The 17,496-nt window shown below is 48.1% G+C and overlaps 1 protein-coding gene across 1 annotated transcript in view; it reads right to left on the bottom strand.

Annotated features, from left to right (window-relative positions):
* Positions 1–1,461: 1,461 nt before the first annotated feature.
* The window catches only part of MACROH2A2 (macroH2A.2 histone), a 53,784-nt gene continuing 37,749 nt past the window's right edge, over positions 1,462–17,496 (bottom strand). Inside the window, exons 5-9 of the mRNA XM_066243516.1 lie at positions 16,442–16,552; positions 14,472–14,571; positions 9,382–9,471; positions 3,837–4,011; positions 1,462–1,897 (exon numbers count right to left, since the gene is read on the bottom strand). Coding sequence (XP_066099613.1) covers positions 1,732–1,897; positions 3,837–4,011; positions 9,382–9,471; positions 14,472–14,571; positions 16,442–16,552 — 642 coding nt within the window. The 3' untranslated portion in view covers positions 1,462–1,731. The remainder of the gene's footprint in view (positions 1,898–3,836; positions 4,012–9,381; positions 9,472–14,471; positions 14,572–16,441; positions 16,553–17,496) is intronic.

Genomic DNA, 17,496 nt, shown 5'->3' with positions numbered 1-17,496 from the left:
GCTGGGTCTCTTGGTGGCTGGCATCCTGTCTGCAAGGGCAGGAAGGAGGGCCTGCCGAGCGAGACCCGCTGAGGAAGGGGATCTGCACCCTGGTCTCTCCCATCATCCAGAGGGTGGGGAAGCCCGCACATCCTGCGACACTCAGGTTGTTAACAGGAGCCTGGGAGTCCCTACAGTCTTTAGTCTTAATGAAACTCTCTATAGTTCCAACTTTAGACCCTGATTATTTGTCATAGGCTGTTTAAGAAGAGAGATACAAATTTCCCTCTTGGTTAGTTCATTCTGAATTTTTACAGAGCCAGCCAGAGTTAAGATGGAAACCTGGCCTGCCAGCTGCTAGGGGTGTTTAAGAAAAGGCAGCTGAGCTACTGTGGCCTTTAGAGGGGTCGCTGTCTGGTTAACACTCAGGGAGCACATGGGAGGTTCAGCAGGTGAACCCCCATGTGCTTCTAGGCTGCCATTATGGGCAGATTTATCAGTGACAAAGCTCTGATGCTGGGCACCCTCTGTGGTTTTGTGCTTCTGGTTTCTTGGCCAACCCTAATATCACTTATCTGGAGACTTAGCCATGTGACAGTAATGCCTGGCACAGCTAGGTTAAGGTATATAAATGACTCTTCTATTTTGGAGAAGCTTCCCCATCTGAAGGAGCCTACTTGGGCCACATAAGTTAACTCTCTGCAGCAGAAGTGGTTAATGAATTCATCTGAGTAAACTCTGTTTCTGCCCCACCCTCTGTCCACCCTCTCCTCCCTGCCTACTTTTGATGGTGGCCTCTAGATACTTGGCCAGAGTCCACGGATACCAGCCTAACTGGGGTTCTCATTCCATCCCATCTGGGCCGTGGCCTGGGCCCGAGTGAGACGTGTGCCTCTCCCCCAAAGCCTGGCCACCCACCGGAGCGTGGCTCCTGTGGACCAAGGCCAACCAGGCCCTGCTTCTGGAAGCAGGACCTGATGCCTGAGAAACACAGGCTATTCTGTGCTGTCTGACCCAGGGCCTGGCACAGCAGGTGTCTCGGCCAGTTAGAGACAGGTCTTGTCTCTGACATACTAGATGTGCCCACCCATGGGGAAGTTTTCCAAACCAAGTAAAATATAATAAAAGAATATGTTGTAAGAAAGACACTGGATCTTTTATTTTATTTTTTTGCTTTCATTTTCTTTTTCTTTAAAAAACAAAACAAAACAGAAAAAAGCCTGAAGCAAAACCTTCTTAGGAGTAGTTACAGATATTATAGGGGTGGGTGGGGCACTAAAACAGAAGATAAAGCACCAGTGAGATGCCTTCCTAATTTTCTTCTCTCCATCACTGAGTACAGACAGCCAGCAAGCCCGAGTCACTTTTATGCCCTCCTCCCTTGCAAAAAGGAGAAACAGAAGACAAGAATTTTGAAAGGATTTTTCTTGTGTGTGTAAAAGTCAATGCTATAAATCTAAAATGAAGTCTGTTTTTTTAAAAAGTTCTAAAACAACAGGAAGAAAACACATGGAAAGAACCCCTCGTGGAGACCTGGATTCTAGGACTGAGGCTCTTTTTAACGAGAATATAAAATGCAGGGGGCTCCTTCCATGGGCGGGACCCGCTCCCTCCGCCTCTGCCTCTGCCACCCACTTCCGTCAGCGCCCAACGCTCCCCTGCGTCACCTTTCCTTTCTCCTATTAAAAAATGAAACCCACTCCTGTGACTTCGCTCCTCCTGCAGCCACTGCTGGAAAGCGCAGCCGCGCAGCTACTTGGTGTCGAGCTTGGCCATCTCCTGCACGTAGATGCCGATGCTCTCGCTGTCGAAGAGCAGGAAGTAGACGTTCTTCAGCGAGGAGGCGCTGGAGTCGTCGAAGTGGGCGGAGATGGCTTTGAGGGTCACCTGGGCGGCCGTCTGTTTGGGGAAGCAGTTTCTGTGCCAAAGGAGAAAGCCCATGTCACTTTGGTCCCCGGGACCCATGGAGTAACTCAGCCCGGGGTGGGGGCGATGTGGCCCTGGTTCCTATTGCATGGGGTCTCCCTGTGTGCAGCCTGGTCCGTGCATGATCTCCTTTGCTGCTAGGCAGAAGGACAGCCCAGGCAGGGGGACAAGCAGGGGACCTCACTATACAGGTGCTAGACTGACTCAGGCACAGTGGTTTTAGCCCAGGTCACGGAGCTGGCCAGCAAGTGGTACCCTGTGCTTGAATCTGTAGCCTGAGTTAAGTCAAGCTTGGCTTTAAAAACACTACTAATTACTTGGTCTTCAAAAAAATGCATAAAGGGGCCCTGGCCGGTTGGCTCAGTGGTAGAGCGTCAGCCTGGCCTGCAGGAGTCCCGGGTTTGATTCCTGGCCAGGGCACACAGGAGAAGCGCCCATCTGCTTCTCCACCCCTCCCCCTCTCCTTCCTCTCTGTCTCTCTCTTCCCCTCCCGCAGCCAAGGCTCCATCGGAACAAAGTTGGCCCGGGCGCTGAGGATGGCTCCATGGCCTCTGCCCCAGGCGCTAGAATGGGTCTGGTCGCAACAGAGCAACGCCCCAGATGGGCAGAGTATCGCCCCCTGGTGGGCATGCTGGGTGGATCCCGGTCGGGTGCATGTGGGAGTCTGCCTCCCTGTTTCCAACCTCAGGAAAAAAAAAAAAGAGAGCATAAAGGTTTTTTTTAATCAGTTCCCTCAAAACTGGTTTATGCGATAAATAAATTATTTATTAAGGGGCAAAAATATATGCTCAAAAGCTTGTCTCTACGATTTCTTTTTCTATATTTAATGTTCCTCTCATCAAGCCCCATAGATGTATGAATGTCATTTCAGCAGCTGGAACTCTGGGCAGGGCCACAAGCACCAGGAAGCCATGATGGTGCTGTCTGCCAGGGTGGGCCATGGCACCAGAGTCCAGGGACATAGCCTCATGGTCATGTGGGCCACCAATTCCTCTTGGGTGGGTCCAGGATGGACCTAATATAAATTCTGACTCATGTAGTGTCCCAGTCCAGGCAAAATGGCACATGGTCCTAGCTATGCAAAGAATTCAGCCCGTAGCCTCTGGGCTGAGCTGAGCTTTGGATTCCCAGCTCTGCTTGCTTATGTGGGATAGGATTTCAGCAAGAAGCTAGGCCTCTGTTTTCCCCTTAGCCATCCCATACAGAATGTCTTTAGAGGGTAAATCCTATCTATGTCACAGGGCATCTTCCAAGAGAGAAGGAGTTCAAAATTAGGGCAATAACTTGCTTTGGCAATAGGTGCGAAGGAAGAGGACATACGGACTAGGAGGACAGATATGCTCATTATTTACCTGAAACACTGTTCTTGTGCCCAGTTGGAGTCTGTGACAATTAGAACAATCATTTCTCATATCCCCCAAAAGCAAATCCTAAGTGAGAGCCTTTCATTTCTCTGGGTGTGCATGTCAGAGCCTCAGCCTCCTGGCCCTCCTGCTCCCAGGAGTAGCACAGGAATCCCCTGGGGATTCTGAGGCAGTAGGTCTGGGGTGGTCTGAGATTCTGAGTTCTAACATGCTGAGGTCGCTGCTCTGGGCTGTGGACTACACTTTGAGTAGCAAGGCCTTTAAAGCCTAGTGTTTTCTGATCATGTGTTCTAGACAGGGACCACAGGTGGGAAGGTGGGCTTTGAATTCTCAGAAAAGAACTCTGCCTCTTGCTCCTCCCCAAAGCTGCCTCTCTTCAAGTGTTCTGAAGGATGGAGACTGGTTTCTTGCCCTGTCACCTGGTCAGCATGGTTGGCTACATGGGCAACCCCTGTTCGTGTCATCTGGAATGGCCAGAGTGGAGGTGAAGAAGAGGGAGAGCGCTGGTTCCCAGGGAGGGCTGGACTCAGAGCCTCCGCTGCCCGCCCGCCGGGAAGTGTCTCTTACCTGCCACTGGGGAAGGGCGGGAAGGCCACGGACTTGAGCTTCTTGTCCTCTGCCGCTGACAGGCAGTTTTTGATGGTCTCTTCAAGTTGCTCTTCACATTTGTCAGAGCCCCACTGAGGGATGTGACAGTGGATGACAAATTTGGCTGCAAGTCCGCTGGATTGGCTGATGGCAGCTGGGACATGGGAGAGAAACACTGCAGGTCATTTCCTAGTCTTCACCTAAAGCCCGGGGGTTAGGCCGAACTCACACGTACCTGCTAGACGTGTGGGGACAAGGAGGCAATGGAGGAGTTGACTGGACAATGTTCAGTGCTTTCGATGGGGACTGTACTTTTACAGAGAGCAGGAGCTATGTCAGAAATGCTTTGGACAGTTGGCACAAGCTTTTTTAAAAGCTGATGTGACAGCATATGACTTTCATGTGTTCTGCCTACTAGTCACTAGGTTGGGCTAGCTATTCACCACGGTTCCTAATGGAAGGTGCACATCTGAATAATCTGGTGGCTGTGGTAGGCTGAGGAATGGCCTCCCCAAAATGTCCAACCCTGGAACCTGTGAATGATGCCTTATATGGCATCAGGGACTTCGCAGATGTGATTCAATGAGGGATTTTGAGATGGGAGATTATCCTTCTAAGAGGGAGGCAAGAAGGTCAAGGTGGATGATGTGACGAAGCAGAGACAGGACAGATACATCTAGGAGCCAAGGAACGTCACAGCCAAGAACTGGAAGAGGCAGGGAGCAGCTTCTTTGAGAAGGAACCAGCCCTGCCAGCACCCTGGTTTTAGTTTTTTAAACACTGCTTGTGAACTTTTGACCTCCAGAACTCATAAGAGAATAAAGCCCTATTGTTTGAAGCAACCACATTTGTGATAATCTGTTACAGCAACCATAGGAAATGACGCATACAATGGCTTTTAGATTTAACAAGTAGACGTGTTCCCCTCCCCCAACTGGAGATCCTGACTCAGCAGGACTAGTGCAGGGCTTGTGCTAGTGACTTAGGATCCTCATAAGCAGAGAGCCACTGCTCTTGGCCATACATTCCCTCAGACAGTGACTGTCCCTGTGATCATCTCTGAGGAACCTGCTGGGAGTAGCTGCTCACATGGCTTGTGACAGTGCCCCAGGTTCAATGTGTGCCCAACAAAAACATTCACTCTGGAAGCCCGGTTCCCTTTCTCTCTCTGTCACTGGAACACCAGTCGGTTCCCTCAGACTTGTCGCATTCAAATGAAGCCCATCTGCTTCATTTCTACTGACACCTCCCTCCCTGTGCCCTCCAGCTTCCTGGCTCATTTCCAGATGCACCTTACAACCAGCCAGCCTGGACCGAGCTTAGTTCTTTCAGAGAAGAAGCTGCATTCGCTTCTATGTCACCAGGGGCACGTCTCACTAACTTCCCTGCCTGAGGTTTTTGGGCTGTCCTGCATCTGTCGGCAAATCGGCAGGAGTACTGGCTTATGGTTCAGATTCTCTAGTGAGGCTTTTCTCCCCTTGGTCAACTCAGTGCCAAGGTCAAGATACATACTTGCTGCCCCTAGTGCATGGTGGGTTTATGTCTTGCTTGCTCTTACACTGATTGTGTCCTGGCTCTATGTGAGGTCTCCTACCAGTGATTTTCAACCGTCAGTCCGTGGACCAATGATTATAGACTCCAGTTTTCATACAATATCAGAGTGGTTAAGTCTTTCATGAACTGGCATAAAATTTCTGGTGAACTGGGAGTTGAAAACCATTGGCCTACTAGATATACCATCTTGGAAATCTATTCCTCACTCTCCCTCTCCCCTCTCCCTCTCCCCCTCTATGCCCCCTCCTCCCCCCCCCCCCCCGCATCAATTCTTTGTTGCGGCACCTTAGTTGTTCAATGATTGCTTTCTCATATGTGCCTTGACGGGGGGGGGGGGGGGGGGCTAGAGCAGAGCAAGTGACCTCTTGCTCAAGCCAGTGACCTTGGGATCATGTCTAGGATCCTACGCTCAAGCCAGCGACCTCTCACTCAAGCCAGTGACTCCAGTGTTCAAGCCAGTGAGCTTGCACTCAAGCTGGCAACCTCAAGGTTTCGAACCTGGGTCCTCTGCATCCCAGCCTGATGCTCTATTCACTGCACCACTGCCTGGTCAGGCTACTTTCTTTTCTTTTCTTCTTATTTTTTTTTTTTTTTTTTTGTATTTTTCTGAAGCTGGAAATGAGGAGAGACAGTCAGACAGACTCCCGCATGCGCCCGACCGGGATCCACCCGGCACGCCCACCAGGGGCCACGCTCTGCCCACCAGGGGGCGATGCTCTGCCCCTCCGGGGCGTCGCTTTGCCGTGACCAGAGCCACTCTAGCACCTGGGGCAGAGGCCAAGGAGCCATCCCCAGTGCCCAATGGAGCCTTGGCTGCAGGAGGGGAAGAGAGAGACAGAGAGGAAGGAGGGGGTGGGGGTGGAGGAGCAAATGGGCGCTTCTCCTATGTGCCCTGGCCGGGAATCGAACCCGGGTCCCCCGTACGCCAGGCCGACGCTCTACCGCTGAGCCAACCGGCCAGGGCCGGCTACTTTCTTAATGTAATACACAACAGGGCATACCTTAAAACTGATGGTGTTTTGAAACTAAATGAAATATGATGTTAGAACTTGATGAACTGCCTCCCCCTTCCCAGACTCACCCCACCAGCCCCTTCTTCCCAGGGAGATGCCACTCCCTGGCCACAGATACTTAGACCCAACAGATATGTTCTCTGCAGCCCTCCCCTGACTCGCTTGTTCTGAGTCAGGTCACAGGAGTCCTTTCAGTGAGCATCTGTGGATTTCTTGAATGTCTGAAATTGTGCATTCTTGGCCTTCCCTTTTGAATAATAACAAAGTAGCATGTGGAATTCCTGGTTGACAGCTTTCCCCGCTCAACACTCTGAGGATGATTCTTTCCCACCTCCAAGCATCCTTTGTTGCTGACAAGAAGTCTGCTGTCAGAACTGTCTTTACAAATGTTCTTCCTTTCCCGGTGAGCTGCTTTTTAGTTTCTCTTGAGTTTTGAATTTCTGAAGTGTCACCATGATTTTCATTGATCCAATATTTTCAACCTGAAGACTCATGGGTTTTATTTCGGAAAATTCTCAGCCATGATCTTTTAAAACACTGCTTCTCCACATTCTATTTTCTGCCTCTGGAACTCTTGAGCATATGGAGCCTCTCGTTCTCTTACAGCGGCTGTTTTGTTCTCTCGTCCTTCCCACCTGACAGGCAGTTTGCTACGTGCCTCCCTAGACCCCACCCCCGATTGTGGCAGATTCTCATGGTCATGGAGGGGCTCCATCTCATGGTCATGGAGGGGTGTGGCAGGTCCAGACACTGAGTGCATGGGCAGCGGGGCCTGGGTGAGGGGCTCCTAGCTTTTCCTGGCTGCCTTAGAACACAGATTTCACGCACACCAAGCCCTGGGTGGCGGTCAGAGCTAAAGGCCAGGAGGGTTTTATCCAGACCTTGCTTTCTGCACTGATCCCGGCTTTGGTTCTGTCCAAGGTGAAGTGACTCTGCTCTCAGCAGCATGTAAGAGTCAGCCTTCTGAAGGTTTTGTGTATTTCCAGACCGGAGCCCAGCACCTGCAGCGCGGATCTTCCCCTGCTGCTGCACACATCTCTCTCACCCCTGCCCACATGGATGTCTTATATTCAGTGTGGTTCTGTTTTAAAACTAAAAATAGAAATTCTTTCATTACTATATGTATGGGGAGTGATATGTGTAGACTGCAAGATGTGGACTTATATTCTTTTCTTTTTTTTGACAGAGACAGAGAGAGGGACAGACAGACAGGAAGGGAGAGAGATGAAAGCATCATTTCTTCATTGTGGCACCTTAGTTGTTCATTGATTGCTTTCTCATACGTGCCTTGACGGGGATGCTCCAGCTGAGCCAGTGACCTTGGGCTTCAAGCCAGTGACATTTGGGCTCAAGCCAGCGACCATGGGGTCATGTCTATGATCCTACACTCAAGCCAGTAAGCCCTTGCTCAAGCCGGTGACCCCGCGCTCAAGCTGGATGAGCCTGTGCTCAAGCCGGCGACCTCGCAGTTTCAAACCTGGGTCCTCTGTGTTCCAGTCCAATGCTCTACTCACTGTGCCACTGCCTGGTCAGGCTCACATTCTTTCTTGACTGGAAGCCCCCATTACGTCTCCAGCAGTCTTATCTGACCAAGACAGTCCCCAGTTTAAACATTCAACGGTGCCCCTCTCGTCTATACAGGGTCTCCAACATGCCACTCTCTGCTGGCTCATGACCTGAGCCTTACCACACACAATGCCCTGATGGCCATGATGTCCCTGCCCTCAAGTGGGTCTTATACCCTCGTGGAGTCCCCCTTCTGCCATCAGCACGGGGTGAGTTCCGTAGTCTTATTCCCATCTTGCTACACCCCATTATTGTGTCCGTCTTTCCTCCTAGTCTGTCCGGTGCTCGAGGGCAGGAGGGGCTTATTGCTTTTTTATTTTATTTTATTATTATTTCTTTTTTACTTTTTTTTTTTCCTGAAGTTGGAAACAGGGAGGCAGTCAGACAGACTCCGGCATGCGCCTGACCGGGATCCACCCAGCATGCCCACCAGGGGGTGATGCTCTGCCCATCGGGGCATCGCTCTGTCGCGACCAGAGCCACTCTAGCGCCTGAGGCAGAGGCCATGGAGCCATCCCCAGCGCCCGGGCCATCTTTGCTCCAATGGAGCCTGGGCTGTGGGAGGGGAAGAGAGAGACAGTGAGGAAGGAGAGGGGGAGGAGTGGAGAAGCAGATGGGCGCCTCTCCTGTGTGCCCTGGCCAGGAATTGAACCTGGGACTCCTGCACGCCAGGCCGATGCTCTACTACTGAGCCAACCAGCCAGGGCCGGCTTATTGCTTCTAGAGCCCTAGTATCTGGGCAGCACCCGGCACTGGCTAGCTGGTCACTGGGGGTGGTGTGGGTGGGGACACAGATCTCAAGTTAGACCTGCTCATCAAAAGTTAACCAACAGTCTTGTGAACAGATGTTCAAACAAAAACTTGTACACAAATGTTTATAGAAGCTCTATTCACAATAGCTAAAGGTATGAACAACTCAAGTGATGAATGAATAAACAAAATGGAATACCATTCAGCCAAAAAAAGGAACAGAGTTCTGATACATGCTGCATGATGAATCTTAAAGAAATTGTTATGTGAAAGAAGTCAGACACAAAGATCACATGTTATACAATTTCATTTATATGACATGCCCAGAACAGGCAACTCCACAGAGACAGAGGCAGATTGGATTGGTAGTTGCCAAGGAGGAGAATGAACTGCTTAAAATAAAGTTACCCAATGGCTCCAGACCATTCTGGGTGACCCGATGCAAACTGACTTGGATTGTCCAGATACTTTACAGCTCCCAAAGCATAGGAAATGGTCTACACAGGGCTGTTCAAATTAAAAATAGCTTCCTAATTAGTTATAGAACACTCAGCTTTGCAGAATGAGCATGTGTGAACACGCGGTGGTGGAGAGGGAGGTGGGGAGGCCATGCTGGGAGTAGGGCCCGATTCCACACTCACCTTCAGCAACCTCCAAAGGGCCTTGGGACTTGCGGAGCTCCTTTACTGTTTCCAGGAACTCCTTCCCCCCTGCCTTTTCCAAGGCCTTACCTGTGAAGGAAACAAGGGGAAGCCATTGTAGTTGTTCTGTTCAATGTCAGTAGTTCCCCTGTTTGACATACTTTTACTAGGCCAGAAAAAGCAAACCATACTAGAAAGTTTTCTGGAATAAAACTTTGCAACTGAAATCCTGGTTTTGCCAGTGGTCCATGGCAAGGGTCCCTAGCTTCTGTCCATTAGGACTCAGAGCCTAACAAACTCTTTTTTTTTTTTTTTTTACAGAGGCAGAGATAGACAGGGACAGACAGACAGGAACGAAGAGAGATGAGAAGCATCAATCATTAGTTTTTCTTGCACGTTGCGACTTCTTAGTTGTTCATTGATTGCTTTCTCATATGTGCCTTGACCGCGGGCCTTCAGAAGACCGAGTAACCCCTCGCTGGAGCCAGTGACCTTGGGTCCAAGCCGGTGAGCTTTTTGCTCAAGCCAGATGAGCCCATGCTCAAACTGGCGACCTTGAGGTCTTGAACCTGGGTCCTTCCACATCCCAGTCCGATGCTCTATCCACTGCGCCACCACCTGGTCAGGCGAGCCTAACAAACTCTTAAAGGACCTCTTTAGGGAGTGATTTGGCCATAAAGTGTCTCATGACATGAATCCTGAAGATGATTAAAAAATAAATTGAGGCTCCAGCGTTTTGTTCTCTGGGCTAAGTACCTGTTATGTTGGTTAAATTCAATGTGTTGATTTAAGGCAGCACTCCATACTGGGGGGCTTCTCTCAGACCCCCTTGTCACCAGCTTCTAAACCTGGTCCCAGAGCCACCCATGGGGATGCAGCCACAAAGGGGAGTCCTGGCCTGAGGTGGCCAATGGCTCAGCAGAAGCCTCTGCGTAGAGCACTGGGGTCCTGCTCCTCTCTCACTACCATCAGTGTGTTGTAACTCGTTGGTATAAAAAGACAGACACAGGTCAAGTCCAGGCGGGAATGTTACTTCCTAACATAGGCACTGATTTTCAATGGAAAATCAGAGCTTTCCACTGGGAGATCCTTAAGTCCTTGCTGCCGGGACAATTCCCGACTCAATATTTCAGGATGTGCTTCTCCAGAGGCCAAGTGGAACCTCCAGGAGATGGCAGGATTCTCCCTCTTGCCACTAGGAACCCGACCTACGTGTCCCAGGGATCCTCACGACTCTGAGGTGACATACGGGTGTTTCGTCCAGGCCAAGACGGCTGCTGCTCTCAGGCTGGAGAGGAGGCATTTCCCCTCACACACGTCCCTTTTCTAGGGCATTTGGTGATCTGAATGTCTGCGGCAAGTCTCAACTCTCTCTCTTTATGGTTATTAGTAATTATTATTATTCAGTTCCGAGGCTTCCCTAGAGGTGGGATGAGGGAATCTCCTCACTCCACATTCACACACTCAAGTGGATTTGGAGGGACACCGTGCATTGTACAGATCAGTTTTGAAAAATGTCACCCCGGCGGTCACTCTTCACTGGGGAGGGGGTGGAGAGGGGGTTTCTTCATTAATGTACTTGGTTTCAGTGATACAATTTGGATACAGTGAACATGGGCTTTCTCAAGTGCCTCTAAATCTCCTTTCTTGCCCTCGGAATCCTGGCCAGTGTTGATCTGGGTCATAGAAACCTGGAGAAGGTCAGGTAACCGAAGCTGGCCAGCAAGTTCATGCTGGAAGCAGGGGAAGCCGGTCTAAGCTGCTGCACTCTGCAGTCAGGCCAGGAACAGGTGGGAATGTGTGAAAGGAAAGGGGAGGCCACCCTCTTCTCCGAGGACTTCTAAGAACAAAGCAGCGGGGGCTGATGAGCAGACCTTCTCTGTTAAAGTGTTCCAGGGCAGAAATGAAAGAGTGCTCGAATAGAGCATCTGCATTTTGTAGCCCCTGGGACGTTCAGACTGGAAAAGGATGCCAGTGGGAGACAGCCAACCAGGCACTGAGTGCCTCCCGATGGGAGAAACTCCGCCGACCAAGCAGGCTTGCTCACATTTTTGAACCCGAATCTTAGGCCTCTAGATCAACTACCAACTTATAAAAAAGACAAAGAAACATGATTGATGACACCAGGAGTATGCAGTCAGCAAGATCCAGACTGTGGGAAACCCTTCAGAACAAACGGCCCACTTTCCTCCACAAATAAATTACAAAAACGAGAGAGAGAGAGAGAGAGAGAGAGACAGACAGACAGACAGACAGACTGAAAGAGCAACTTACGGGCTATAAGAGACTTATCATCCAATTGCAATATGTGGGCTTATTTGGATCCTTAAGTAAACAAATTTAAAAAATCAATTGACATTTATAATCCAACTGGAATTCAAACAATGATATTTGATATTAAGTTAAATTTTTTAGTAGTGATATATTAAAGTTACGTATTTTTTAAAAGCCCTCATTGCTTTGGCCAGATAGCTCAATTGGTTGGAGTGTTATCCTGGTATGCCACGGTTACATATATAAGAATCAACCAATGAATGCGTAAATGAATGGAACAACAAATCAATGTTTCTCTCCCTCCCTCTCTGCCTTCCTCTTCCTCTAAAATCAATCAATCAATCAATCAAAAATGTAAAAAGTCCTCCTTCTGAAATATTCACAGATAAAATGATATGATATCTGGAGAGATGCAGGTGGGGGCAGAATTGAAACAAAGGATCATGGCTTGATGATCATGCAACTGGGTGCACAGGGTTTCATGACACTTTTCTGCTATTTTATATATGCTTGAACTTTTCTGTAATAGCAAACAATGTTTTTTTGTTTTGTTTTTGTTTTAGAGACAGAGACAGGAAAGGAAAGAGAGGGAGGAAAGATGAGAAGCATCAACTCATAGTTGCAGCACCTTAGTTGTTCATTGATTGCTTCTCATACATGCCTTGACTGGGGGCTCCAGCAGAGCCAGTGACCCCTTGCTCAAGCCAGTGACTCTGGGCTTCAAGCCAGCAACCTTGGGGTCATGTTGATGATCTTGTGCTCAAGCCAGTGATCCTATGTTTAAGCTAGAGACCCCTGGGTTTTGAACCCAGAACTTCAGCATTCTGGGTCAATGCTCTATCCACTGTGCTACCATCGGTCAAGTGCAAACAGTGTTTTAAAAAGAATAAATCAGGGTCTTATCTGTCTGGGTTTATTGGTTTGGCTGATGGTAGTGGAGTATGGAACACAATGGGGGAAATGCCTTCTAACAACATCGCAATATGAAGAATATGATTTATCAAATGCTTATGAGCCCAGTCCTGAGCTAATCCCCGTCTAGGTATTATCTTATTTATATTCACAGCACCCTCAGGAATCAGGAACTGTTACCCTCACTGACAGGTGAGGGAACTGAGGTTCAGAGTGTTAAGAAACCTGCCTAAAGTCACAGAGTTAAGAAGTGATTCGTAAAGCCCAGGACACAGACCCAGGCTGATCTCAGAACCTCTACTGCTGGGAGCTGAGTATGAGTTTTTCCTCCAATACCAGCGCTCTCTCCATTCTACCTCCTACTCTGCCACTTAACAGTTGGAATTTTTATCGTTTTCCTAACATAAAAATGCAAAACATAGAAAAGATAAAGTGGAACACTACCACTTGTTTTGTTTGTGGGAAGCTAGGGCACACTTCCAAACAGAGCTCAAGATTAAAGTCACTAGGGGAGTCTTTCCATAGAGGTGGGGAAGTGGCCGTTAGCGGGGCCTGAGCTGGGTTTGAAGAATGGAGAAGAGATTGTCACCATCTCTGTTCCTATGCAAGAGAAGTCCTGCTTCTCTGTATCAAATTTCTCTTTCTCCCACCAGTGCTATCCTATCCCCTTTTCAGTAAAGCCAGTGGCGTCTGATGCCAAAGCGGGAACATAAGTGAGCCCAGCAGCCTGGGGCCCCAGGGCTGAAGTGCTAGCTTGCCCCAAATCGCCTAACTCAGAAGTGAGCCCTGCATCCCACAGACAAAGCCCTTTCTTTGTTCAGTTTACGCTTTCCATTTAAAAAACTATTTATTTATTTATTCATTTTAGAGAAAGAGAGGAGGGGGAGGAGCAGGAAGCATCAACTCCCATATGTGCTTTGACCAGGCAAGCTCAGGGTTTGGAACTGGTGACTTCAGCGTTCCAGGTTGATGCTTTATCCACTGCGCCACCACAGGTCAGGCCTCTCACTTTACTCTTTCAATGGAGAGCTTAATAAGGCACTTCTGCCTTGTGAAAATGGCTAAGATGGTGACCATTTAGTATGCCATTATTTCTTGTGCCTTTGATAGCTTACATTCCCAAGCTCTTCCACCTAGTCTGGTAACATTTCCAGCCTTAAAGACAACTAACTTCTCCTAGATGTCCATTTCCTTTTTACCAATGGTGTTCTCAATATTTAAGTTTAAAATATACATAGAGTTTTACCCAAAACATGTACAATAAAGTTTATAGCAGGATTACTCATTGTGGTCTAAATTAGAAACTACCCAAATGCAACCAATTGTAGAATGGATCAACAAATTGTGGTATATTCCTGAAGTGGACTACTATACAGCAAAGAAAAGGAATGGCTTATAACCATATTCAACAATATGGGTGGATTTCACAAACACAAAGTTGAGTTAAAGAAGCCAAACACAAAAGAAGACATACTGCATGATTTCATTTATATAAACTCCAAAGCAGATGACACCATCTGTGCTGTTAGAGGATAAGACAGGGGTCACCCATGGAGGGAATGGTGACTGGGTACAGGGAGGAGGGGGACTTCTGAGGTGCTGGTAAGGTTCTGCTTCATGATCAAGGTGCTGGTTACAAAGATGTGTTCACTTTGAGAAGAATTCACTAAGCTGTGCACTAATGATCTATTTTTATATAACATTTCATTAAAATCTCAAATATGTATGCAGATTTAAAACAAAATTAGCTACTTTCTAATAATGCTGTTCAGCTACAGACAAAGGTGGAGTTTGACGTGGTTCCCCAAGCAGGGGATGTCCCGTTGACAGTGACCCATTTCACAAGAACTTGCCCAAATAGTAGGCTATACTATGGCACTTCTATTAAAGTCTCAGGACCTTACCTATATCTTCCTTGAGGTCAATTTCAGCTGTGGTTGGGTGGACAATGCCCTCCACTCTCATGGAGCCAATATGGCTGATGTCACTCTGGGTCAGGGACAGCTGCATTAGGAAAAGAAGATGGAGAGTGTGGGAGAGATTACATTCTATTAAAAATCTTCATATCCCACATCTTATCTGTTAATTCTCTCAATTATTAATACTGAATGTCAACACAAAGGGGTGTACATGGAGCAACTGTCTCAAGTTTCCCAGGTGTTGGGCTTTCTTTTATTTTTTAATTTAATTTTTTAAAGATTTCATTTATTGATTTTAGAGAGAGGAGAGGAAGAGAGAGGAAGGATGGGAGCGGGGGGACAGGAAGCATCAACTTGCTTCCGTAAGAGCCTTGACCAGGCAAGCCCAAGGTCTTGAACTGGTGACTTCATCAGCATTCCAGGTCGATGCCTTATCCACTGTGCCACCAGAGGTCAGGCTATGGTGATGGCCTTTCAATAGCTCTTTCTCTATAGCCTATGCATTCATTCCCCAATCCTGGCAGCCTCAGTGTTCAGTGACATATTATCTGAGTAGCTCTTGCAAGGGAAACCCAGGGCTTGCTTTTTGGTCTATGACTTCTGTATCCTGTATTCTTCCCAGAGCAGCACAGACTTTCGGGGCAGGGATACAAAGCTGACAACCTTGCTCGAGAGAAGTGATGGGCTCCAGGGCCCTGCCTTGGGCCTCTGTCTGGCCGCCTTGCCTTTATGGGACTACATTCTTGGGGCTGCACTTGTGAAATGCTGCCCTATGTGCTCAGAGCTTAGTGGCATGGAGGCACTACCCGCTGTGAGCAAGAACTCCTGTTCTAGAGCAGCGAGAGACAGTGAATCATCATGGAACTACTGTCCATAGCTCCTAGAGGGGACATAAATTCCACCTCTTTACTTCTGGGCTTTCATCAGTGATGAATTAGGAAACTGCCACATTTACACTCTTATTATAACATGCTCTTCCCAATGGCTTCAACTGAGGTTCATACTGTACCATTGTCAGGCTACTAGAGATGTGATTAACTGTTTCTTTGTGGATTTTCAGCCCCAGTTGAGTTGATAGCTAAATCCTCCAGTTGGTAAATTTTATGCGGTGGGAATGAATTACGTGCATGTCTGGCTGGGCTGCTGATGTGTGGCTGGAAAAAATATGTTTCCGGGGATTTTCAGGAAACATATTTCTGTTTTCTTTCTTTGATACATTACATTGAGCCATAGAAAATGGACCTCCCGAAGTCTGTTTGAGAAAGTTAGCTAAGAGAATCATGGTGAGCACAGAAATTGCTGGGGCATGGGGAATTTCCAGAAAAACTAGTAATACCGTCTTATCTACTGCCCAGAAGGATTCTCCGCACTGACCAATGTCAGCATGAAAAATTCTCAGCATTAAAGAGCTTGTTTACTCTCACAATGCAGACATTGCCCTAGCTCTTTAGTTTAAAAAATAAATAATGCAAGACCAGAATCAAAGTCAGATTAGGGGAGCCAGGGATGAAGGAGGCATCATTGCGTGTAAACAGTATGTTATAAAAATGCAATTATGTTTTGGCATGACCAGTGGTGGTATAGTGAGTGGACAGAGTTGACCTGGGATGCTGAGGTTCCTGGTTCAAAATCCTGAGGTCATCAGCTTGAGCGTGGGTTCTCCAGCTTGAGTGTGGGGTCACTGGCTTTGTTGTGGCATCATTAACATGATCCCAAAGTCACTGACTTGAGCCCAATGTTGCTGGCTTGAGCAAGGGGTCACTAGCTTAGCTGGAACCCCCCAATCAAGACACGTATGAAGCAATCAATGAACAACTAAAATGAAGCAACTATAAGTTGATGCTTCTCATCTCTCTCCTCCCTCCGTTTTTCTCTCGTCCTGTCTCTCTCTCTCTAAAAATTCAATTAAAAATGCAATATTATTTTACTATAGCACAGTATACTCTTTTTCTTACCTTCTGCCCTAGAACAAGGCTCTTGGAAGATAGGATGGTGAATCCATCCCCAGGCCCATCTTCAGAGGTGGAATTTGAAGTTCCTTCTTTATCGCTGTCCTTTGGTTTGGACTGTGGGTAGAAATCAGAAAGACAGGTGGGAAATTATTTGGAAAAAGTCCAAAGTGGCTTGATAAATCTCTTCCTGTGGCTACCACCAGGGTGGATATGAAAAAGGCAGTGGTTAGGCATTATGTTCTGCTGTTCTTGATGGAGGGAAGCAAGGGACATCAATATAAGAGAAAGAAAAGGAGATTGCCAAAATACAGTATGCTAAAGTGTTCATGTGTACCTGTAGTTGTCACTCAAACCCGACACAGATATGTTATTCTTGCTCTTTTCAATGCCTCCAGCTTATGATAATAAGAATCAGAACCGGCCCTGGCCAGCTGGTTCAGTGGTAGAGCATCAGCCTGGCGTGCAGGAGTCCCGGGTTCAATTCCCGGCCAGGGCACACAGGAGAAGCGCCCATCTGCTTCTCCACCCCTCCCCCTCTCCTTCCTCTCTGTCTCTCTCTTCCCCTCCCGCAGCCAAGGCTCCATTGGAACAAAGATGGCCCGGGCGCTGGGGATGGCTCCATGGCCTCTGCCTCAGGCGCTAGAATGCCTCTAGTTGCAACAGAGCAACGCCCAGATGGGCAGAGCATTGCCCCCTGGTGGGCATGCCGGGTGGATTCCGGTCGGGCGTATGTGGGAGTCTCTCTGACTGCCTCCCTGTTTCCAACTTCAGAAAAATCCAAAAAAAAATAAAGAATCAGAACCAAGTGAGGTCATTCTAGCACAATGCTCAACCTCCCTTCTCCCTGGGATTTCCCTGGGGCACTATGGCAGGGAAGTAGGCTCTTATATACTCTCTTGTATTGTCACAGAGGTCTGTGGAGTAAAACTGACAATCTCTGAGACTGCTCTGTCCAATATAACTTCCTGTGATCATGGCAATGTCCCAGGTCTCTGCTGCTCAGAGCAACAGAGGAATGTATTTTAATTAATTAATTTATTTATATTTTTGTGTGTGAC

Source organism: Saccopteryx bilineata, chromosome 9 (genome assembly GCF_036850765.1).
Source record: "Saccopteryx bilineata isolate mSacBil1 chromosome 9, mSacBil1_pri_phased_curated, whole genome shotgun sequence".
Classification (NCBI taxonomy): domain Eukaryota; kingdom Metazoa; phylum Chordata; class Mammalia; order Chiroptera; family Emballonuridae; genus Saccopteryx; species Saccopteryx bilineata.
The sequence above is the reverse complement of the archived record's forward strand: the minus strand, read 5'-3'. Positions and strand labels throughout refer to the sequence as shown.